The 25,368-nt window shown below is 41.5% G+C and overlaps 2 protein-coding genes across 6 annotated transcripts; one reads left to right on the forward strand and one right to left on the reverse strand.

Annotated features, from left to right (window-relative positions):
* Window positions 1–1,142: 1,142 nt before the first annotated feature.
* Window positions 1,143–10,842, reverse strand: eevs (2-epi-5-epi-valiolone synthase). 3 transcript variants are annotated; one of them, XM_037102474.1, is made up of 5 exons: window positions 10,707–10,842; window positions 3,464–4,097; window positions 2,632–2,835; window positions 2,216–2,468; window positions 1,143–1,273 (listed from the first exon to the last, which is right to left on the reverse strand). In XM_037102474.1, the coding sequence occupies exons 1-5, from the start codon at window positions 10,727–10,729 to the stop codon at window positions 1,176–1,178; spliced, it is 1,212 nt and encodes a 403-aa protein (XP_036958369.1). In that variant the 5' UTR covers window positions 10,730–10,842; the 3' UTR covers window positions 1,143–1,175. The 3 variants fall into 3 exon arrangements, with proteins under 3 accessions (XP_036958369.1, XP_036958368.1, XP_036958370.1); XM_037102473.1 differs by lacking the exon at window positions 10,707–10,842 and adding an exon at window positions 6,386–6,576; XM_037102475.1 differs by lacking the exon at window positions 10,707–10,842 and adding an exon at window positions 4,459–4,666.
* Window positions 10,843–10,903: 61 nt separating this feature from the next.
* Window positions 10,904–22,365, forward strand: zgc:113054 (uncharacterized protein LOC541322 homolog). 3 transcript variants are annotated; one of them, XM_037102469.1, is made up of 13 exons: window positions 10,904–11,020; window positions 11,111–11,193; window positions 11,287–11,429; window positions 12,177–12,366; window positions 12,448–12,539; window positions 12,628–12,860; window positions 13,093–13,329; window positions 13,414–13,488; window positions 13,594–13,810; window positions 15,909–16,117; window positions 17,341–17,413; window positions 19,825–19,942; window positions 21,490–22,365. In XM_037102469.1, exons 3-13 carry the CDS (start codon window positions 11,414–11,416, stop codon window positions 21,683–21,685), a joined length of 1,656 nt encoding a protein of 551 aa, XP_036958364.1. In that variant the 5' UTR covers window positions 10,904–11,020; window positions 11,111–11,193; window positions 11,287–11,413; the 3' UTR covers window positions 21,686–22,365. The 3 variants fall into 3 exon arrangements, with proteins under 3 accessions (XP_036958364.1, XP_036958366.1, XP_036958367.1); XM_037102471.1 differs by lacking the exon at window positions 10,904–11,020 and having other exon boundaries at window positions 11,037–11,193; XM_037102472.1 differs by lacking the exons at window positions 10,904–11,020; window positions 11,111–11,193; window positions 11,287–11,429 and adding an exon at window positions 11,518–11,678.
* Window positions 22,366–25,368: the final 3,003 nt, after the last annotated feature.

The raw sequence follows: 25,368 nt of genomic DNA on the forward strand, positions 1-25,368 counted from the left end.
CTCAGCAGTTGTTGGAGACAGAAACGACAGTAAACAAGAATGACTAATAGACTTTTTGACACTGGACATTTGTCAGGAGGCCATAGGGGATTCCCAGTGAAAGCTAATGCTGCTCTATCTGCTAGCTTTGGGCATCTTAATAGCTAAGACACCTATAGCTAAGACTTGGCTAAGGTAGTAATGTGAACCTCACCTACTCAATGTAGACTGTGTGACAGTGTGTCAGAGTTGTGGGTTTGTTCTTCTGTACTGATTAGCACTAAAGGCCAGTACAGTAGCTAATACAGCTATCATGTTATTTGCTTTCACTTCTGGGCAGCTTGTCTGTGAGTCTAAGCTTTGGGTGAAATAATTCTTTTGGTGCTAACAGAGTTCAATGTTGCCATATTTTTGGATCAACCCGGAAGTTAGCTGCCTTCAGTGTTCCCACAAAATAAAATCAATTGAGAAAATAAGAATCGGGGAGAACAATAATGGAAAATGAGTTTTTTGGGGTGGACAGTAGGCTAGTTCCTGCTGTTTTTGTAAGGTTTGTGTTGGGAATGTTAGCTTAGCCTGACAAAAAATGTGTCCATGCTGATTTAACTTACAGGTTTAACTTTCATCTGTGTGCAGTGGTGTTGCCCTGCCCTTCAAAAGTTAGAATTACTACACATATCATCAGAAAAAATGTCAATGAAAGTACGGAGAGTGTGCACAATGTTTGATAAGCAGTAACACAATTTAATGTTGCAAACTAGTAATCATTTTACAGACATAACAAGAAACCAATGAGAAAGCTGCCTGTTACATGACTGGCTAGTTAATGCTATACATGCATGATTATAAAAAAAACACAACAGGAGTATTAAAAGGTTAAAAACAAAAAAGGATATTTTCTAATTTGATATGTTTTACAACCTTTAATATTCATTTAGAATGCAAACACTATCTGGTTTCATCATGAGAACAATGGATTGTGAAAAAGTCTGAAAAGTCAAAAGCGAGTAAGAGAGTACATTCATAAAAAATGTAAAAAAACAAACAAACAAACAAAAAAAATATATATATATATATATATATATATATATATATATATATATATATATATATATATATATAAAGAAAAAAAGAAAAAGGAAAAAAACAAATCATCATGAAAACAGACTGAAGTGAAACAGTTGTAGATCTCCAGGTTAAGGGTCACAGCTGTTGCCAGAAGTGATGCTCAGCTCATCACACCATTTTTCGTAAGCTCTGTGCAGGATCTCACAAGATGTGTTATTAAAGATTTCTGCAATGGAGGAAAAGAGCAAAACGAGCATTCATTAATTATACTGTCTGAATAACAGCACATACAACACATTTTACTGGGAAAATTTGTAAATTTGTACACTTTCATATTATATAATCCACTCTACAATGTCAAATCCAACATGTTACTCCCAACTCTTCAAATACTTGGTCAGTGGCTTTAAGTTTCAGATTATGACACTCTATGTACACCTCTAGCAAAGGTCTTGAACATGAAGGGCTCCAGGATCAAGGTAATAATGATATGCAGAAACATCTGGCTAGACTTTCAAAATAAAACTTGTTTTTCACATGCAGTTTATGACATATGACGTTTTTATAAAATGTCTTTTTTATGACTTTTGGACGGTTTGTAATGTTGTCAAATGATCGCTCATTGGTTAGGTTTAGACACAAAAACAGCTTGGTTCGGAATAGATCATACTTGAGTAATGATGTAACCATGTCGTTTATGTACTTTAACTTTCTTATGTAACTTAAAAACGAATCGCTATTGACTCTTGGTCATAAACTTGACACCACTCCAGATCCAGGTAAGCCAAAACAAAAAGCTTTTCTTTGGCCTTACCAAATGGCTATTGTGCCTAAACCTGACCAGTGATTAAGCACACTGTTGTCACAACATAAAACTAAAAATGGAACATAAAGAAACATACATTGTCACCTTTATCTTGTCAACTGTATTGAGTACCGCTTTGATGCAACGTTCTTATTCCTGGCAAGAAGCAGGTGGATCAATGCCTGCTCAATTATCTCACTGTGCAATAGCTAAATGTGCTTACTTGGCTAGCCATCGATGAATGGAGAGCTACCAGTTTTTGTGTCAGTAAAAAGGAAATCTCATTCATTTGCTACTGAGTATATATTGAGTTCTCTTGTGTTTGTTTAGATAAAGACGATCTCATATGCAAGTGATTCTCACCTGCTTGCCCAAGACCAACAGGCAGTGGCATTCGGACCAGGCCTCCGGAGTGCTTCAGTCTGTCCTGCAGAGACCTCTGTATGAGCTCCATGGTGAAGTCTTCATGCCAGACAGGAAGCTCCAGGCCCACCATGCAGCTGATGATCCTTTGCTTTTCCTCCTCTGTCACTAGACCACTCTCTTTGGATACGTAAACCATGTAGGACATGTCGATGTTCACTGCCTCACCATGCAGCAGAGATGGGAGAACTTTCTATATGATGAGGAAAAAGCGAGATAATGTGAGGACAAAGGACAGAACATGTGGAGATCTTAGACTCCATCCATAGCAACTGTGGGCTTACGTAGAATCAAGTGTGTACTAGGTACAATATATTGTAAATGTATAATATCATCTGCCATGACGGATCCATTACCATCTCTAATGCTGGACTGATCAGGTGGCCAAAGTCCACGAGTCTGTTAAGGTCATCTTCCCAAAGGTTTGGGGCGAGCTCCTCCAGCATCGTCGTGATGGCTATCCGAGTTACATGTGAGGCGCCCTGTAGTTTAGTGTCCAAAAGCACACGGCCGTGTTTCTCAAGAAGCTCAAAGAGGCCTCTGTGTTTCATCAAGGCCATCTGCAGAGAGAACACATAGAAAACTTAAATGAGCGGTTCAAAACACACGGAAAGTGAGTACATCACATCTGGGAGTCAGTTAGTGTGTCAGGTTAACACGTTTGCCTTCAGTGGAATTTGAAATGTCCCTTTGGTGACCCCTGGAATAGGCTCTGTATTGTAAATGCCATGTGTGAAACTGCAGTGCCTAACCATTGACTGCCTCTCCAGAATAGCTAGCACCTTATTCAAGGTTTTGCTTTCCTATTAAGTATTATGAGCCCTATGTTTATGGGGGTGCAACAACCAGCAAAAGCAGCACTCTGTATTTAGACTGTTTCTTTGTTTGGTGTCTTCACCTCTGATTTATATTCACATGAACCAAAATAACAGTCGCATTTGGAGACACCCACACAACCCATGCACCCGAGACATACCAGTAAAAAATATTAGCTGGCTTTCAGAGTTGTATGCCATGTGTTTGCGTACCTGCTTGATGTTTGGCTGGTCTGAGTTTTGTGCAACATATACGCAAACTTTGACTATCTTCTGGTAAAAATACTTGACAATGCATGTTTACCTCAAGTTTTCAAGACATATCATTGAAGTACATTATGTCTGACAAATCGTTACAGACGTGTAAACGTACCTTTAACATCTCTGCCAGCCCGTTGGAGATGTGTCTTCGTGGAACAGTCTGTATAAAGGTCAGGTCCAGGAAGGCAGCAACAGGTGGAATGTAGGCACCCAGCTTGTTCTTGCAGTTTGCAAAGTTAACCCCTGTCTTTGCCCCCACGCTGGCATCGACGTAAGATAGCAGTGTGGTTGGGACCCTGATGTAAGGGGTCCGCCTTCTGTAGAGCGAGGCAGCCAGGCCCACGATGTCCAGGCACACCCCTCCACCAATGGCAATGATGGGCTCAGTGCGGCGGTCAAGGGAGAAGCTGTTGACCTCTTCCAGGATCTTCAAGGCCATCTCCATGGATTTGTTCTCCTCGGTGGTGGGTAGAGCCAAGATCTTGAACTGGACATTGTTGGCCTCCATATATTCAGTCAGCTTGGCACCATAGATTCTGTGAACTTCTTGGTCAACGACCACAAAGCGTTTGATTGGCTTGTTTGATTTCTTAATGTCCTCCAGCTGCTGGGCGTCGGTGATGTGGCCCAGTAGAAGTGTGTTGTTGGCTGGGTCCAGCAGGTCCTGGCTCTCAGTTACCTGGTAAGTAAAGACGATGGGGCTGACCACTGTCCAAGTGGTGCCCATTTCTGTGGTGTTCTCATAGCTGCCACACAAAACACATGAAGACGTAGTCATTATAATGGAGTGGGTACCAATTACAGTATTGTGTTTTATGGTGCTTTCTCTATTTTTCTCAGGTGCTCATCCCACTTAATACTATATACTATATTTGCAAGAAAAAAGCACAAGATGAACAACCAATTAAAGAGGCATTCTTTCTAGAATTTTAAGGACAAACAGTATTTGGGATCACACATAACAAAAACTTTTGCATAAAACAACAGGACATGAGTAACTAAATCAAACTCTAATATGAATCTAAAGCAGACCAAGTACTGCTTTCAAAAAAGAAAACATGAAGTAAGAATTACTTTAATAGAGCTTTTAACAGTGCAAATGACAACCTGCTGCAAAATCAAATAGTCCACTGATATCAGCAACCTTGGCCAGGCATTGCCAAGCTGTACAGATCATAAAACAACAGCTGATTTCAACGGGGCTCTTGTCTACTCAGCATCAGTTTCTCAAATGGTCTCTCTGTTAGATAGACTGAGTCTCAAGGACCACATTCAGCTACAACACAGTGAATATCCCAACCACTAAGAAATTAAAAACATCAGTGCCTCTAAATCTCCTTGTCCCTGTTTTGGCTAGAAGCAGAAAAAGCAAGTTATTATCAGAGCACTCTCTTCCTAAGGTAACAAACATGACAAAACACTAAAATATTTGTCTCCAAAACTCACAAAGGAGGCAGATTAGCATCCTCTGTGTGACATTTCTTAACATTCAGGTCTGCTTCATATTCAATTAAGAAATAAAAAAAAAAAAAAAAAAACATTAATCATGTCAGGAATCGATGCAGCTGTTTTATAACTGAGACTTTCCTTGAGGGTAATCATGTGGAGAGGATAGAAAATGAGGCACTACCAACATTACATCTAATTTTCTTTAACTTTGTCTAAAGAGGGTTATTTTCAACATTTGACCACTGATTAAATCCTCACCATCTACAGATCTGGATTATCCCTCTTCATCTAAATGTTGTCAAGTCAAATGAAGAGCACAAGAGCCTATTTATGAAACGATTTTCCCACAACACTTTTCTGTTTAGCTGTAACTAATATGTAGAAAGAATTACCCTCAAGCATCCACATGTCCCCTCAACATTTTTCTAAAGGTGTTAGGTTGATTGACAGCAGACATTTCTGTATGTCTGTTATTACCTCTGGCAGTAAGCTATTAAACTGACAAAGTGTAGCCTTCTCGGGGAAGATGAATAACTTAGGGGCGAAACTCATACCAAAGTGAAATACCTGTCGTACAAACTCTCACTTTTTTATGAAAAAATGTCAGCCTGTCTCTTGGGCCACACATAAGTCAAAATAGGATTTATGGATTTCTGACAAATATTAATAATCACAGTCCAATCTCAAATTTGTTCAAATTATGTTGTGGCACTTTTACAAGTCTGGTGGTACCCATTTGCTCAAATACAGTAAAATCATATGTCTGCAGAATCTTGTTTCAGAGTTTGGTGAACAGTCTAACCAAAGTCACTACTTTCATCAGAGGTTGATAGCATGTATGTTTATTCAAATGTCAAGAGGACCAACTGTATGTTGACCTCTTGAACTTGTGCAAACGTTGCTAGGTGCAAAGCCTCTTTGGTTTGGAGGTCACTGGGTTTACACATCATGTGACACTGACATTGGAGACTGCCGTTCTAATCTTATCTCCTAAAGCAGTCAACCTTCGGTTTAAGTTTCCCTCACTATGACCACAACTTTTGTCAACTTGAACCAAGCAGCATAATCTTAGTGTGACTGAAATACACTGGCAACAATACATTCCCATCCCATCCCAATGCTGCCTCCACACTAGAATGGATATGATCTCAAAATTTGACATTTTGTTTTCACTCAAATTTTTGCAGTGTCAGTCCAATCGCCTAATCCAAATGTGGAGCTTATTTTTGCTTGTGTAACACAGACAAGTAAATACTAACTACTGCATACTGATGCCTAAATGATAAATGCATGATGTTAGAAAAAACTTAGTTTGTAGATTTTAGACCACGTAACTGTCTGTCAGTGTCACCATCATATAAATGAATCAGCATACTTTTTCACAGTGTACTAAGAGAGTCAGAGGTAGCATAAACTATTGCATACTAAATCTGAATAAATATTAGTTATAAAGTTAAATAAAGTAAACAGACACAATAGGCAAGCATACAGTACTATGACATGATATGCAGCTTGTAACACACGTTCTATTTAATTTATTTAATATATTTTAAAGATGGTGATTTAAGAATTATGTTATACTCACATTTTTGCAGCAGAGACACATTCACCTGTGTCCTTTTTGACCTCCTTTGCAAGTTTGCGTTTCCAGGTACCTTTGACTCGCACCAGGCAAAACTCTGTTTTGGTTTTCTTGGTGTCTTTGTCTGCTACATTAACCTTGCCCATTCTTGCAGTTTTGGCTGCGTGTTGAGAGGTGTGAACAGAGCCACTTACTGTAAAGTCTGAATTTTGAAAAGCTTCCCCACGAGGAGTCTTTAAATACTGTATAGTATTAGGAGGATGCCCCTGAGATAAGGGAGGAGCATTTGCTTTCACCCTGTTTCACATGTCATTACATGTGTTAGTTGCTTACACAACTGTGAGGTAACACCTGTTTCAATGACTGTTTTCTGTATCAATTCAATGCATTACATAGCCATATAATTCATTCATTCATTCATACATTCATTCATTTAGGTCATTTATTAATGTAACTGTGATTTTGGTCAAGAGAATCACATACTGTTTCATTTTTCTTTCAAAATTACTACTTCATTAAAATAATCCATCTGGCACATCTCTGTCAGTGTCTGCACAGAGTCATTAACATACCTCTGCTGCAGATAAGCAGGTTTTTAACAACACCGGAGGCAAAAACATGTCAAAAATACCTGGTCGGTTTCCTAACGCTTGAAAGTTTAAAGCTTCAGTTACTCCTCTAGCATAATTCTTGGAAGCTCCTGGCAGTGGTGTTGTAGAGATAGGTGGCAGTTGGGGTAGTTGGTTGACTCATTTGTAGGAATTTCCCGAATAGACTATAGTTTTAGCAAACTTGATCATTAGTTTTCAAGTTTATGTAGAGTATATTATGAAAAGTAAGTTTACTACAGTAAATCACATAATGTGAGTTAGGTCGGTAGCGTGACTGAATGTTACATTAACACAAAGCAGTTTTTTTTCTCCTAAATCTAATCAAGGAGCCTAACCAAACCCCCAGCTGTGCAACAGATATGTCGTTATATGGTAAAAGTTTGTCAGCAAGCTTCATTTTGAAAGCCTAATTGGCCATTGGATTTTGATATTATTGCTAACTTGATCACCCTTCATGTGCAAATGCATGCTGGAGGGGTAGAGCATCAGAAGCCCTTTTGATCCCGCATTATTGCTGCAGCGAAGGCTCACCATTTCTCAGCCTTTGTGTGTTCACACTGAACCAAGCAGCTCTGGTGTAAAGCCACACTAGTGTGTCAATTCATGGAGCACGTCAGAGCCGTGGATCCAAAAAAGAAGTGACTGTACACGTGATGATGATGTTTGTGTGGTTTTTTCAGCATGTGTCACCTGGTAATCTAAACATGAGCCCGCTGACTTTTTATACTCATATGGATGCTGTTCTAATGTGTTGTGATTGAGATCCTGACCCACAATGCATCCTGGAAAGTGACAAAGTTATGTTTTTCTCTCTAGATTATTTGTTAACATAATTGGTATCAGTAAACAGTGCTCACACAGGGTGACTCTCACTTACAAGGAGGCATGCTGTTTTCTGGGGGAAGGTTCTCTGAATTCTCAATTGGTAGGGCTGACCGTTGTAGTGATTTTTTTCCGTGTAAGAGACAGTTACTGCAACAACACAGTAGTGGAAGGAGACAAAGTTAAAGTTTTTTGCTCTGAATTACGTCATTTATCACCCTCCATAATAATTACCGCTTGGCTCTGCTGCCAGGGACAGATGCTGTTTTGTAGGCAGAAATGTGACGAAGAGTCAGTAGGACAGACAGGATGACAGATACAGTATTTTTTTTTTCTCATGTAAGTTGCCAAAGACATTACCAGTTGCCAAATTACTGTTGTTTGTTCATGTAACGTTGCTTTGTGGGTCATTTCTTTTAAATTTGATGAGTGAAGGATCTGTCGAGTTATCAGACTGTGAGCACCATCATCAAATACATGACTGACCCGCGCCTCCAGTTTTTCCATTCAGACAGATCAGAGCCACAGCAACTTTGCCTCCTTTCCACATCTGAAATTTTTTATGCCGTTTTACATGTTTTACTCTTTGTAAGTCTTAAACTTTCACCCTGAGAGGGCAATGTGAATGGGGCTATCGTTTGGAGCTTAAGGCCATTGACCAAGCTGCCATATACGAAGGGGTTAGGAATGAGGACATGTTATTCATTATCTTAGAATGAGCCTTTTATATTTGCAGAGGGAAAGAGTCCTCTGCCGCAGAGTCTACCATGTTGCACCGTCATGTTTCAGAAGTATGCCAGGATGGACAAATGAAATTAAGGCGCTTGTGAGGAACTGCAGGGTTTTACTGTCAACCAAAGGAGTAAGACGACGGTTGTTCAGCCAGTTGCACTTTGCAACCTTGACACTGTAGTTAAAATCTACAGACTGGACATCCTACAATATTTTCATTCATGGTGTTGATCTGTTTTCCACTCATGGTTTAACTGATGTTAAAAAGTGCCCTGCTGAGGTTTCTTGTAAACAGTCCAAATTATACAAACACGTTGAGTGCATCGTTGATGCCTTACAAAGTTGTTGAAAACATTCACTTCCTATCAGACATGCAAACATATAAAGTGAATGATAAAATCTGTGCAAGTCTTGAAAATTAAGCAACTGAAATATAATAGCTCAAAAATACTTTGATCATGGAATATAAAACTTAGAAGTTTTTCCTTGTATTGATTCTGTCTTTATCCTTTGTCTCGGCCTCTAGCTCCTTCAACACTGTACGGAATTAGAGAAGGATGACTGCGGTATACTTTTAGGCTACAGTGCAGTCTTGAGAGTGCACAGAATTAAAAAAAAACCAAGAAGTAAATACAGATTTTAAGACAAATGACAAAGAAATTAAAAGGTATTCTTAGTAAATCCTGCAAATGCAAAGGAGCTCTGTTTAACTTTTTGACAGTCAACAATATTATCGCTAAAAAAAAAGTTTGAGACCAGGTGAAGCATATTTATCCTATAATTTATCTTTATAGGGCTAAAATGGGACATATATCCATTGGTTTACATGGTACAATCCTTTTTAGTTACTGTCTCTTTGAAAGGTCTCTAATCCACCTTCTATTCCCACCTGAATCGGCCGGTAGACAGTAGTCAGGGACAGTTTTCTGTAAACCACCTTGGGAAGGGGACCTTGAGAGAACAGTGGGGCAGAGTGGTTGGTTGGAGTGCCTGACATCTGCTCACTATGTGTTCCACCATTTCTGGAGTTTGCATTTCAATTAGAAGTTACAGTTTAATACAATATTATTTAAAATTAACAACAACTATGGCTCACTACACGAGAGTTGAATTTTGACACTGTGACTGCCCACACAGAAGAGGGATTTCCCCCTCAGTGCTTGAACAAAGGTGACTGAGCATGTGACCTCATTTTTTTCCTTGAACATTAGGCATTACGTGCATGTGGAAGGTTACTGGTACAGTTTTAGCCTGAGGTTGAATCCCTATGGAATGTAGCTGTAACCATATAAAACTGAATAACAGAAGAAGCTCTCCACATTTAAATTATTGTAAAAATGCTTGCCATTTGTCTTAAATTAATTTCACTACCATTACTAACCAATCAAAGGCCAATGAATAATGAATCATTTTAATAATTCTGCGTCCCTGTAGGACTTCAAGTCAGACTATCTTGGTAAATCATAAATGTGCTTTTGATAAGCAATCATCTACTTGTATCTGTCGGGGTAGCAGGTAGTATAAAAGTGTACACATTTCCATATATGATACAACTAGTTTGATCACAACCAGCAAGGCTAAAAGACAAGCACAAACAAGTACAAGCAGCAGACAATGATCAACACCAAAAACTTGAGCTCCACATGTGCACCCCTTAGGATCTGTGTAGCCCATCTGTGTTTAAGTTCAGCTTAACGCAAACACAGACAGATCATCACATTCACACGTCTGGGGAAGTTTAAAGTGGGCAAATGAAAAGTCATCTCACAGACTTTTTTAGTCATGTCATTCAATGTTGATATAAAAAATTGCTCTTGGTCTTCGTTTGGCTTCAAACACAGCCGGACAGTTCGGTTCAGTCTAATATCACACTCACAAGTGTGGTTAAACATGAACATAATCTCTTAGATATTAAGACTACGGTGGCAAAAAGTAGCCAAGGACAGCCGTTGTTATAAAGAAGGGGGGTTAAAAAAAATCCCTTTACTTTTTAGCAGGTGCCGGGTGCTCAGTGAATGCAAGGTCTTCAATCGAATGTTAGATAAAAAAAATACAGACACACAGTCAGACATGAAAACAGCTGCCTTTGACCCAGTATGGTGAGATTAGTGACAGACATATCAACCGAAATATACCACTGCCTGCTCCCTGTTACCCACCTGTGTAATGTGGATTGAGTCATTCAAAGCAGTCAAACACACAGACAGAGTCTTTATTGGCTCTGAGAAACTGAATGTCTAAGCTACCTGACCAGCATGAAGCAAAAACCTCCTTCTTCATCAGTTAGACTGTCATCTGACTTCTGACACTTGTCTTTTTTTATTACTTCCACTACACAATGGACATAGCAGGAAATCTCAGGTGTAGCCAATCAAATGAAGGCTGGCTCTGTCCCAGTGAGGGTCCAGCCAGCAATGCAGCCCTTGCACTGACACACCTGGATGGAGTGCAGCCTTTTTAAAGCTACAGTTGTGTGAGTTTTGGTGTTTTTTTTTTAAGTTATTTTAATGGAGGGCAGTCAAACAAACAAACACAGTTTAAACCTTTGCTTGAACTCCTCCAGCGTCTGGCACGCCTTGTGACTCAGACTGACGCGAAACCCGTCGGTCTTGCCTTCGGGGGCAGGTTTGATAACCTTGGCAGCAGGTGGGTCTGTCATAACGTCCTCTGTTGCGGAATTTATGAAGTTATGAAAAATCAGCGCTGTTGAATAATGCGAGGCATCGTCTGTTACGAAAGCCACCGGCCACTCCCCCCCCAGACGATGTGCAGAGTTGCCGTGATATAACAGACGGTCGCCAGCACGTCTGCAGGTAGCACCGCCGCGCCCGAGAGCTGCCCGCACCGACCCGCCCATAAACGCACCATGCCAGCCGAAAAAGGTAAGAGCCGCGCTTCATTCACGGTGTGGTGGGGTGACAGTAAATAAGAGCGTCTTAACTCCGGGAACCAGGTCGTCCATGTGCATATCTGCGTCTCATTTAACAGAGCGACCAGCACCCACGTGTTACCACAGACAGCCTGCCTTCATTAGCTGTCAGCTGTGTGATTTTAGTTGCTGCTTTTCTTTGTATTTTGTGATAATTATGAGAATACATTTAAGTTTGGTGAACAAAGCATGCCACGTGAACGTGCGTATTTCCAATTATTTATGTACTTTTTTTTAAATTTTAATTTATTTATTTTTTTCACAACAAACAATCATTCGGTAGCCTCACTGAGAAAATCACTATCAGATAACTGGATAATGAACATAATCCATAGATGCCGCAACAGTGGTGATGATGCTGACAACGACAACAATAATAATAATGATGATGATTAATAATTTAAAAAAAAAGAAGAAGAAGAATTGCACCTTTTCAGGAACAGAAGTTATAAAGTACTCCAGAAACAGAAAAGCCACCAAAAAAGAGCCAGAGTGACAGACATTAAAGGCAGACCTCCGGCTAAAAAACAAAGAAGCAGAAGCAAGTCAAAGTGTAGAAGCTACTTGCTCAAAAGCACAGTCTCCTTTTGCCTGTAGTGAGGAACTTGGAGTCCCACTTGATAATTTGGTAATCAGCCAGCAGGCTAGAGAAAGTCACTGAGTACTATACACTACTTTTATTTATTTATTTTTCCCACAGTTCCTGACACCCCTGTGGAAGTCCTTGTGGATCTCCTAACAAAAGCCAAGGAGATTGCCTCAGCGAGTGCTAACGTGCCTGAAGAGTTGAAATGTCACCTGCAGAGAGCGGTGGACATAGCCAGCGGCCTGGACGACTACCTGGAGAAAATGACCACGCAGGAAAGTGAACCTCTGGCAGAGCTTTATAGGTATGTCATGGCTCACCACTCATAATCAAATATAACTCAAAACACTTATATGTGAGGTTAATATTTTCATTCCTACTGTAGGAAAACAGTTTCCCATGACTGGGATCAGGTGCACAAGGATGGCAAAACCATGTTCAGGCTTCCCAAGGAGTGCATCACCGGCCACGTTGAAGGTTGGACAGTGTCACGTGTTCCATTGTCAGTGTTGACATACAGATTGGCTGTGTGATGATAGATTACTCTCTGAGGTGTGTTTTGCAGGCCAGACCCTGAAGATGCTTATCCACATGAGTCAAGCTAAGAAGGTCCTGGAGATTGGAATGTTCACCGGCTATGGCGCGCTGTCCATGGCCGAGGGGCTTCCTGAGGGCGGCTGCATAGTTGCCTGCGAGTTAGAGCCATACCTCAAAGACTTCGCCCAGCCCATTTTTGACAAGTCTCCGCACGGCAAGAAGATTAACGTCAGGACTGGATCTGCCATGGACACCCTGAAGGTGTGAAACCTGTCCATGTTGAAGGGCTGTCAGAGGGGATCATGTGCACTGTTTCACAAACTACTGCACTGCACCGTACAGTTGTGTCACACTTCACCTTTCGACATTTACCATTGTAGTTACCATGAGTTCAAGGCAAAGGTTATCACCGACTCTTGTATTTTTGTTGCTAATAAGTTAACCAACTGTGGGGCACATGGCCAGTTTCCTAATAACTTGCTGTCCCTTCCAGGAACTGGCTGCTGCAGGCGAGCAGTTTGACATGGTCTTCATTGATGCCGATAAGAACAATTACATCAACTACTACAAGTTCATTCTGGACAACAACTTGCTGAGGATGCAAGGGGTCATATGTGTAGATAACTCCCTTTTCAAGGCCAAAGTGTATCTTAAAGACACAACAGATGTCAACGGGCTGGCGCTCCGAGAGTTCAACCAGTTTGTCGCAGATGATCCTCGTGTGGAGCAGGTGCGTTTCAAACCTGCTACTACTACTCTGTGTGATTGGCAGGTGGAATGTTGGTATTTTCACAGTGTTCTTCTTGTTTTAAAGGTCATTATCCCACTAAGAGATGGCATCAGTGTTATCCGCCGGGTATCTATGACCTCCGACCGCTCACTGGCCCAGGTACTGTTTAACCTCTGCCCTGTCAGGCCTCAGTGAGCCGGCAGTCATCGTACCATCGCTGAGGACTTTCTCTTACAAAAGCACCGTTCTCTTTGTTTGTGTCAGAGTGAAGTAACGGACGACGAAGTTTTCCGGGGGGTCAAGGGCCTCACCATCCTCGATCGGATGCGTCTTGAGGGAAAGGTGGCCTATGTGACGGGCGCCGGGCAGGGCATAGGCCGAGCATTTGCTCATGCCCTGGGTGAGGCCGGTGCAAAGGTGGCCGTTGTAGACCTGGATCAAGACAAAGCCGAGTCTGTCGCTAAAGAGCTCTTTCTTAAAGGTGAGCGGCGTTAAACACGACCAATGTAGATTTGCCCGTGAGACTCAGGCTGTTGGGGGAGGGCAGCAGCCAGTTACAGTGAGGAACCAGCACACAGAAAGTCACGGTGTGTTTATGTGACTCAGATTTAAAGTATAAACACCTCTATAATAATAACACCAAGAACTATGAACCGCTGAACCATTTAGAGGCACCTAATCACATTTCCTCCACTAGAAGGGCAGGCTAAAAAGCTCTGCATCCACTTTACTGTCACATTGGGCCACCTTAAAGAGCACGTTATCATGTTCCATCTGCTATAGGGGCATGTTAGGCAGCAATTTTGTGGCTTTTTTTTTTTTTTTGTTAGTGTTGTTGTTCAACAAGGGGGCATCAGGGTAAGTAATTGCCTCGCCCCTCCACCGGTATGGATATCCTCATCCTCATCCTCTCATTTCTTTCTTGGTAGGAACAAGAGTGAAGTCAGTTCACAGCATCCCAACATGCACTAACTCTGTTTTTGACGATATTGGCATCATTTTGCACAGGCTGGCCAGCTGAACATGTAAAAATATTCACTTGGCCTCAGTCCTCAGCTCCCGTCACACCAGGCCCTGCAGTGAGCCAGCATTTTGAGTTTTACTGTCACACAGTTGCACTAGTTTTCATATGGCTGCACAAACTAAGGTTTTTCCATAACTGATTAATCTGCTATTTATTTCACAATGAATCGAAGGTCCTCAGTCATCCAGGTCATGGTAAATCTTAATGCTGTATCGTAGGAAGCTGGACGTGTTTGAGTTTCTTGAAGATGTTTAACCTCTCATCCAAGAGGCTTCCTCAGCTCTAACTAACTCGAGGGGCATTTGTAGGCTCAAAAATAAACTCCCCTCCAGTTAGTTTTAACTGAGGAAGCCTCTTGGATGAGAAGTGATGCGCCTTCAAGAAACTGAAACAAAATCCAGATGCCTGTGATACAGCATTGACAGTGAAATGTTCTACATGACACATGAACAAACACTTCAATCAGAACAGTCCAACACACATTTATTCACTTTACAGTAATGTTAGTGAATGCAAAATCGGCAAATGGTCACATTTGAAATGCTGGAAATATACAATATTTGTTAATGTAAATGAAAGATAATCTCTTGGCAGCTGATTAGTTTCAACTAATCAAATAATTGGCTAGTAGTCACGACCCTGCTCTCAACAATCACCACTTCATTTGGTATGAATACTGCCACTTAGTCAACACATGAAGATACATATAATTTGGAGTATTCCATGGCCTAAGTGTATTTTTATTCTTATTTAAGATGTGTTAGTGAAAATAAGCCAGTGCTAAACATTAACTTCTTTTAAATTAGTCAACAGTAATGAGAAGCTCATTTAAAAATACTTTTTTATATCAAAGGTTAGTGGATTACTGCTGCACTGTAAATCTCCTTTAATGGAAATGTATTTCTTAAACATAATCCTCAAAGTTGTAATTGTCTCAAACTGAGTGGATTTTTGCAGATGGGTTTTGTTTTTTAGGCTGAAAATGAACTTTGTAGCAGGACCAACAGCTCCACAGGAGCTGTCTGTTAGAGGAAATTCAGAAAGTTAAACAAAACTGTTTATACCTCAAGACTCAATCAAAATGAGACAATTTTATTACTGCATTATGTCGATCGTCATGTAGGAGACTGATCGTAATTACACAAGTGTCTTCCACCAGCAAGCTTAAACATTCAAACCGGCTTTGTGCACTTGCTTCATGTCATGAGTTGTCAGTGAGGTCAGCTTTTGGTTGTTGACCAGCAGGTGGCAGCATACTACAGCATAAGATGTACTGTGTCAGGTTAAACATGTTCCTCTGCACCTCTGTATGAGGGATGTTCCCTCTCATTTCTTATTAAAGAATTAAACTCAGCAAAAATGAAAAAGAAAATTAAAAAAAATCCTAGTAAAATTCAATAACCTCCGTTCTTGATGTTTAAAAATGTTGCACATCTCGAGTCAGATTTTACATCTCAAACTTCTAAATGTTCAAGGATAGAAGTTGCTGCTACCATACGTAATGTTCCAACATGTGCAAAGGCATTGTAACAGACTCGCGCGTCTTTTTTAACAGGCATCAACGCCATGTCTATCACAGCTGACATCAGCAAACCAGACGACGTCCAGAGGATGACCGACAGCGTCGTCTCCAAATGGGGGGCGATCCACATCGCCTGTAACAACGCCGGCATCAACATGAACTCAGCCAGCGAAGACACCAGCTTAGATGAGTGGGATCAAACCTTTAACGTCAACCTGAGGGGAACATTCATGTGCTGTCAGGTGTGTGTGTGTGTGTTTGGTCATTACTGAGAGTGGTTATTTTGCTCCACTATATGGCACTGTGATACATTAGTGTGATGTGAAACAAAAAAAAACAAAACACCCAAGTTTCATAAATTTGATTTCAAGTTTTTTTAATTTTTTTTTATGTTGATAGCTTTACTGAAAAATGAAAGAAAAGTAATTTTACTTACTATTTTACTTGCGTTAGTAATTGCTATGAAAAGTAGATGCTGCTCCGAACAACAGAAACACTTCCCTGTTATTTTGACAAACACTTCAAAAACTTTCTACTGGAACAACTGAAAAAAAAACATGTAAGACGGAGAGAAAAATGAAACTATAAAATTAAAAGAAAAGGCTTCAGAATGTTGCGAAAGAACAATTAACTAATCATTAATGGATTCTTTTAATATGAAGGTGTCTTGTATGTATTTGCGAAACCTAAAGTTCTTTACAGAATCAGACTCAACTTTGATCTTAAACAAACAAAAAATAAAGCAAGGTATGATGGAACAAATCAGGTGAGAGTACAGTATTTATTTGCTATAGATCCAATTAACATATTATTCATATTAATCATAAGGCAAGAAGAACACAATGCAATACATTTTTTTTTAATTATATCTGTTTTTAACCTTCAAGTAACACTAAGTCCTCTGTTTTAATCTTAAAAGTTTTAAATGCTCACATTTGGAGCTTCAGTTACATGGAGGCAGTGTTGTATGATGCAGAGGTGAAGAGCGAACCATTCCCACTGCAACAAAATTCCACTTTTTTTAACAAAATTTAAAAATTACAGAATTTGTATACCAGTTCCAAAATATAAGAGTAAGAATAATAAAGATGTAATTCTGCCGTTAAGAAGCTCAACCCAAAGAACCAAATTGTTTCTTGATCTTCCTTCAGTAATTTATCCGTCAAAACTGGTTAGAGTATGACCTAATTACTGATGGTCCAACCAGCCTCAGCGTCTCTCTAGTTACTAAAATTAGTCCTAAATGATCTGCTGCTGTCAGGGATCTCTGTATACATGCCCTACCACCCTTTATGTGCAGCTTCAAAAATCCACCCAAGTGCCCTGAATGTTGTTTAACCACTATATCTGTCTCAGAGGATAAATTACATGTTTTTGTGTTGATCCCTGCTCGGGCTTTTGGTAGCATATCAGCGCCATTATAAGGTGTTTAATGTGCCTCTTTCCCCCTGAATCCTCGCCTTAGGCGGCAGGTCGAGTGATGTTGAAGCAAGGATACGGCAAGATTATCAACACAGCCTCCATGGCCAGTCTAATAGGTGAGTGATGATTCTATTCCCCCACCTTCTCTCTGGAGCCCCTCCATGTCTGCTTTTAATCTCTCCATTTGGCGTGGAGAGTTTGGCTCGAGAGGAGGAGGGGGAGGAGGGGGAGGAAGGGCGAGTTAAATACAGATATGTGCAGGAGTGCACATCACATGAAATAGTTGTTATCGTCGGGCAGAAAATCATCCTATCTGACTTTAGATCATTACAAAAAAGTCCTTCTGCAGTTTTGGTGTTTGTGAGGACCTCGGAGTGAACCTGCGCATTAAAAACCGGATTAGCCGGCTTCTTTTCCCCCTCTGCAACTTTTACCCCAGTTAAACAGTTCTATAGAGATGCATCCACCCCTGCATGCAATAAGCAGAGCAGGAGAAAGTGTTGTGATTGCGTCTCGCAGAGGCAGTTTTGCATCATAATAAACATCCCCTCTCTGCGGAGCTGTCTGGAGGATGTGGAAGGCAACCTGAGGTCCAACTTGGGAGGGGAGGGTTCCTGTGCAGCGGCAAAACCCCGGCCTGTGCCAGCAGCCTTGTTTGAACAGCGGAAGACACTTTTAGAGTTTAGTGAGAGCCTAGTAAAAGCCTTGTAATTCGCAGCGCCGGTGTAATGTTCCTCCTCCAACAGGTTCCTCCAGAGGAACAGCAACACTTCATCAGCAGTATAGTCAAATCGCCAGTAAACCGCTGTGCCATATGGGCCCCAGTCCCGACTGCAGGGGCAATCTGTAAAACAGGAGCATGCTGGTAAATAGAGGCCGGCATAAAAAAAATGATCAATTACTCACATTACGTACAGTCCTTCAGGAATTTACTTTATTGGTCTGGACATCTGTTATAATATTGTCATAATGTGTAATCAGATGGGACCTGTTCTCGCCAAGTGGAAGCCCAAAAAGCAGCCGTAAATGCCCAATTAAAATGCACAATGACAGCTTTTTGTCCATCTGCTGAATAGAATGTGTGTGTGTGTGTGTGCGTGTGTGTGTGCATGGAGGGGGTGTTAGCAGGCACACACACACACGCAGAGTCCCATCAAGCACCTTTTTTTTTTTTTTTTTCCTCCTCAATAATGGCCAGCAGCTCAAAGACTCCCAGACAGGAAATATCGCGGTTGATGTGGTCACACTCAGTTTTTTTGGCTGCGCGGTGACCTTACTGAGGGATTTGCGACTCACACCTGCAGATCTCAGCTGCATAGTAATGTACATTACAACAGCCTTGCCATTCTGGGAAAGAAGAGTGCATCATTTGAACTCCGAAGAATCGGAGATGTAAAGGCGAGCCTGATAAAGAGCATGTTTTCTCCCACTTGAAATGGGCAATAAGTAGCAGGGTGAATGTTAAAGAGGGCTTTGGTGAATGCTCTCCTTCTACCTCCTTTTCCCTTCTCTGGGGATTACTGCTCTTTAAGACGGCGAAAAACATCAATGCAGGTTTATTTAAAGGATGAAGGCATTTTCTGAATGGTATTTTGGGGCCGTATCATCAGGTCTTGAGCGAGGATTAGTGCTGTTAGGCATTTTGAGCTGTGTTTCCTGTCCTGATAAGTCGGATTTCACCTTCAATCTGCGTGTAAGCCCTGGGCTCTGCTCCTCCTCGCCTGTTCCTCCGAGGTCCTAGCCTACCCCTTATCCAGCCCAGCCCAATCTTACCTTCGCTCTGCTATCTCGCCACACTCTGCACAAACCCACTCAACCACACTCACATTCTACGGCGCCGTTGTCCCAGCTTTTACATGTTATTCCTTTAACTTTTCAATGTATCCTGCCCATTTTTATCCAAGCAACTTACGCGGGATGCTCCAGCCCCCATTTTTTTTTTTTTTCTTTTTTTTTTCCCTCCTCAGGACCGGCCGCTGCCTCTCTGCAGCTGGCCGGTATTTATCATCCCGGTCTCACACTGAAGCCATTTGGCAGTCAGATCGGCGGGTGACGAGGTTAACTACTAAAGTTGTATGTAACTTGGAGCCTTCCTTGTGATGATTAATCAGCCGGCAGAAAATGAGCCCCTGTCCCGGCATCCCATGCAGTGTGCAGCATCTGTGATGGTCAAGGCAAACAAATGGCTCCCTGTCTTTGTTGCTGAGGACAGAGCATAACTGGACATTATCAGCAATTAATTTTACATGGCTTCATCCGCAGAGTCCCCGGCAGCTAATGGAAGAGCTTTTTATGTTGCGTCCACAAGAAACCGCATGAGCTGCAGCATAAAATGTATGTGTTGTCAGCTTTTGTGAGAAAGGAACGGCCTTTTTTTTCTTCCTTTAAAGAAATGATCCATAAAGATGAAAGATTTCTCAATATTAACCAGAGAATGTCCAGTATTAACGGTGCAGGAAATGTTATATTTCATTAAATGCCGTGTTGGGCCCATTTTGGGTAACTGATTTTTCTTCATACCCCGCAGTTCCTCATCCCCAGAAGCAGCTTTCCTACAACACGTCCAAGGCCGGAGTGGTCAAACTGACTCAAACTCTGGGCACTGAGTGGATTGACAGAGGAGTACGCGTCAACTGCATCTCGCCGTAAGTCTCTTACCGTCTATTCTCGGCCTCCTTCTCTTTACCACTCGGTGCCAAAACGTACCGGTCCACCTTGAGTGTTACGAGGGACCGAGCTGCGAGAGGAAGTGGTGATTAGTGTGTTTGCTTTCATATGAAGAGCCCCATTTGAGAATGATGCACTAATTTAAGTCCTCAAACAATACATCAGCGCTTAATTAGATGACGTCTTGAGGGATGAATCAACCAAACACTTGCTCTAATTGTTCTATTCAATTAGGGAATCAAATTTGCAACCTCACTCCAACAATGGCGCCTTGTTTGTATCTATTTGTCTGTGAAGCTGAGCATGGGGGGGGGGGGGTGGAGGAAGAAAAGACGAGAACACAGGAAAGGCTGTGCATGTGTGTGTGTGTGTGTGTGTGTGTGTGTGGGGGGGGGGGGTTTCCTTGTGTGTTTGTTAAGTGGAGCATCCCTTAGCCCCAGCCATCCCTGAGCAAATCCGTCCGGTGGCACCGGGCAAGCCAGGCCCAGTCACAGCCCCAGAACAAAGCCCTCACACACGCGCCTCGCTCAGCTTTATTTATCGGCAGCTTGTTTGCTAATTTTAATTTGCAAAGAAGCAATTCTCTCTCCCCCGCGCTAACTGGGCGTCTCAATGGGCCGCTGATTTCTTTGAAGTGACAGTCGGTAAATATGCATAAAAAAGGGACACAATTAGCGCTCGCGAGGTTGACTGGAGCCTGATTCCATTGGCAACTTTAGCCGCGGCGGTGATAAGCTGCATTATCTAGAAAATTGGCTGAGGGAAAACAGTACCTCTGATTGCCAGCAAAGGTTCCAGATAACAGGGCAGCTGAGGAGAAATATAATTGAGGTGGAATATGTTAACCAAGGTGTCACACGCTCCTTGGAAGTGCTAATTTATCCAATGTTGGAATTCCATATCAAGGCACCGGGATACATCGAACAATGATTCAGGCCTGACGGTTTTTTAGTCACTGTCACGTCAATTGTGCAGAAAGTCAGAAGTCGCCTCGTATTAGGCGCAGGCGGCTGAGTTGACATATTTATTCAAATGTTAGTCTGTGATATTTAACTGTAGAGAGCGGAGGGAACTGCATTTGTTGTGACTGAGATATTAGACGCCAGGGCCGCAGCACTTTTTCTTTTTTTTTTATAATATTTTTTTTTTCTTTTTTTAATAAATTCCAGCTCAACATAGTCTCATTTCAGAGCAGGAATGTGTTGCCTATCATAATAAGTGCTTAACCAAAGGCTTTGAGCAAATTATGCCAGACGTCCCCACATACCCAGGGGGGTCCTCCTGAGACGTGCCAGTCATTTAAGTGCCACCGGTCCCACAGTAAACATCATCAGAGATGCCACGCCGTGCCCTTTCTTCAGAGGATAATTGGGTTTATTTTTGTCACCAAAGTGGTGGCTCTGAAACGACGCTGTCACTCCTGCCTCTGAGCTGTGATGCCTTCTGATTTCATTGTGTTTTTTGTTTTTTTTTTGTCTCACCCCCCCCTTTCTTTCTCGCTCACTTTCTCCATCTCTCTTTTCAGGGGGATTGTTGACACCCCTCTCATCCACTCGGAGAGTCTGAGGCCTCTGGTGCAGCGCTGGCTGTCAGATATCCCTGCTGGTAGACTGGCTCAAGTGACAGACCTGCAAGCTGCAGTGGTCTACTTGGCATCTGACGCCTCCGACTACATGACAGGGCATAACTTAGTCATAGAGGGTGGGCAAAGTCTGTGGTAGAAGGGGTCGATGAAGAGATGAAAACTTTTTTTTTTTTTTTTTTGTCTCTCCTCCTCACTCTCCCGGGATTAGTCTCTGAAATAGGTGGCGTTCACATTATCTCCCTTTGACACGTTCACAGCACTGTTAGTTTAAATCTTTGCTGGTGTTTAACTTTTGGTCAGTTAACATCTGTTTCATGGTGTGATGAGATGACTGGTAGCTTGTTTGTCCTCTGTGCCTCCCGTGCTGGTTCAGTCTGCAGTCACGTGTGTTATGACTGTTCACTGACACTGAACGTTTGAGTGGACAGAAAACACTGTGACATGTTAAATACCGATAAAGAGGTAAAGCAGCTGACCGTCCTCTTGTCACACAGTGGAAATTTGTGAGCATGCCCGAGAAAATATCTGTCCAAGAAAGTAGAGGAAAGCTGTTATTACTGTGTGCCTTCAAACAAGTCACAATGTCTGCTGTATGTTCTCTTGACATTATTTTATACATCGACGCTGTCTAAACACACAATTTTGATAAATATGGCTGTTAGATGCCACTGAAAGCAACTGTTCTTTTTCATCGTGTCATTTGCAAAAGTCTGCTAGTGTACTTGAAATGTTTAGTTTATTTTTATTGCATTTTTTTTAACTCAAATTCAACTCATGGTTCTCTGAAATAAAGTGACAGTTTTGTACGGCGATGAACAAAGGGCTGCTTCTGTGAATGAGTACGTGTGTTAGTGGAAAGTAACTAAGTACATCCTCTCAAGTACTGAATTTAGGTACTAGAACAATACTTCACTATTTCCATTTCTTGCTTCTTGATTTCCATTTTATACTACAACTATTATATACTGTATTATCCAATACATTTTTCTGACACGTTTAGTTGCTAGTTACTTTGCAGGCTTAGCACAATAATATAAAATATTATCAACAGATTATGATGTCATACTGTAGATTAAGATAAAGCTTTCTTGATCCCTCAGAAGAAATTCACAAGCTGGCCTGCAGTTAAAGTGTACAAACTAGTTAGAACACCTTCACCAGCTTCAACATTAAAGTGAAGAGCTCATTAATGAAATTCATGTTTTAATGGCAATACTTTTGCTTTTCTACTTAAGTACTACAGTAAAAAAAAAATACTCTAACGCGTAAAAGTCATACATTCATTTTTTTAGTACAAGATCTTAATACTTCTCCCATTTCTTAGTACAAAGTACGAGTATGGAAAGTGCACTACTGCCTGCATCTAAGCTTCAGTATTTGCTACAGGGGTAGCATTTTGTAATAGCCACCATTAATCAAAAGTACATTTATATGTAATTAAACTTGAGTTAAAAGTTATTTCACTGTTATCAATGAAATGCTTCATAAACCATTTATTTCTGAGCAGTTAAAAGTTGCAGCTGATGTTTGCAACACTTTGTCTGGTACCGTAATGGTTAATAAACACTCTAGTTTATCTATGAACTATTTTTTTGATAGCCATTAAAAAGTTGCAAATAACCACTAATGATGGTTGATATAAAGTGTGACCACTTATTTTACAATATAAGTTGGCACCTAATGAACTGTCTTTCTCCTTCCTCTGCCTGATGCAGAAGGACTGGTTCAGTGACAGCCAGTTTACACCAGAATAGGATGCCTGTGAGTTGCACATTGCACCTTGACTTACCACTCCCTCCGGTCCAAGACTCTTGTGTACCACATGCAGGATTACAGCCTCCCCAGTCGGCCTCTCTCCAGCTCCTCCTTGCCAAATGGTCCCCACAAGTGGCACTTGTGAGCGCCATCTTAATTGCTCCATTAACTGTTTGTGTGCTGAAAAACAATACTTAAAGGAGAGGTTAGCCGAGGACGTGACCTCAGCCGCTGCAATTATATGAAAAGTAGCGGCCAATTAGCGCTACGTGCAATGTGACACTGTTGGTGTTTATGTGAGCAACTTCAACTTCTCACTGTTAGTGACCGTTCTCTGATTTACATAATTGGGGGATTGGTCATTAATGGGAATGGCGTGTGAGAGGATCCCATTAAGATATGGAGTGAGATCTGATCATCTCCTCTGCTCTCTGCTATTTATCTCCAGCTGCATTGGCACATTAGAGATTATTGGGATTCTTATCCACATATTTTATGGTGAAATGTTGAAGTCTGCCACGGTGTGCGTGAACGCAAGGACTTTCAGAATTGGTTCACATGAAGGCAAGTTGTCTTTTAGTTGGCCATTTCCCTGTTTTGCCACTGAGGGGCAGTATAAAGACAGGCAGCCGCAGCAGCACTGACACAAGGACACAAAGTTACAACAAGAGGTTATCACATTGTTTGCTATCGTCTAAAAGTAATAACAGCGAACTCTTGTCTTACGTGTGTGTGATAAAGTAAGAACACCTCTCCAGTTCTAATCTGCAAACTGCTCAACACGAGGGAGAGTCATAGAAATCCTGAATAAATACTCATATTTTCTATTAAATGTGGTTTGATAGTGGACAGTTGCATTCCGAATGCATTAGAAATGTAATTATATCTGTCATTTTTCAAAGGGGAGATTGGAGTAGTCATTTAAAGTGCAGAGACAATGAAGAGCAAATATGAATCAGTAACACGAGATGATAAAGGGGAGTGTCCATTAGCATCTACGGACCAAATCTTCACCGAAGAAAAAAAGGATTTCTGCTGTTTTTCATTCGTATTTTTGTCCAAGGAGAGTAAAGGGGAAGTTGGGACACACACTGTACGTAGTTTCGACACCCACTGCAAATAAAAGCGATTGTTCGCTCCCCAAGCCTGCCAGAGGGGATGCAAATGAACATCCGACGTTCTTTTACCCACAGTCCTCCTGCTTCCAGCTATCATCATCCAGCGACAGTGCCTAAACTGTTGTTTTGCCGTCGTGTTTTGCGCCATATTTAACTCTTTTCGAAGCCCTCTTGGAGAGGGTCTTGTTTTCCTTTACAATTGCAGCCAGAAGAGCCAAATCTATAATTTGAGCGGCAAAATGTGATATCCCCTCGTATGCCGTAGCCTGCTTCATGAGGTGTAAGTGATCTTGAATCCATTATTTATGACCCCCTTTTGCTACCATTACAGTGAAGAGTGGGACCCTGTTGTACGGAGCGCTGTTGTGCTAAACAGTTCTCCAGCAGAAAAAAGGCACTTGCGCCCTCACACTGAAAATCAACTTTGATTAATGCTCCGCTCTGTCAGGGCATGCAACGTTTTACAGCAGCAGCCGCTCACAGGGAGACCCGGGTCGATGGCCAGCAACACGGCGAGGCGGTACGTGTTGCTGAGGAGGCTGTGTCCCGCTGACAAGAGGACCCAAGGGTTTATGGATGACATATTAACATTTGACAATATCAATACACTTTTATTGATGGATTATAGCGTCCTGTTACCTAGCCACTCAGTGAGGTGTTTGAGGATGAAATGTTACCCCCTTATAAATTGAGCTGTGCCACTGACGCTTTCATCAGAGGTAGGAGGACTTGTGAAACAGCAAAAGGGAAATGTCAACATTTATCTGCTAATAACAGCTGGTAGTAGTGTCTGAACTTCAAATTTAATGACCTGATTAGCTTTAATTTGACGAATTACCTGGAGGAACATCTCATTTTCTGCCAAAAACAGAGTTGCAGTGCTTCAAAATACATGTAAAACTTGAACTTTTAACTTCATTCATTTGAAGAACATGTCTCTAAATCC

The sequence above is a fragment of the Acanthopagrus latus genome, chromosome 6 (assembly GCF_904848185.1).
Source record: "Acanthopagrus latus isolate v.2019 chromosome 6, fAcaLat1.1, whole genome shotgun sequence".
NCBI classification, from domain to species: Eukaryota; Metazoa; Chordata; class Actinopteri; order Spariformes; family Sparidae; genus Acanthopagrus; species Acanthopagrus latus.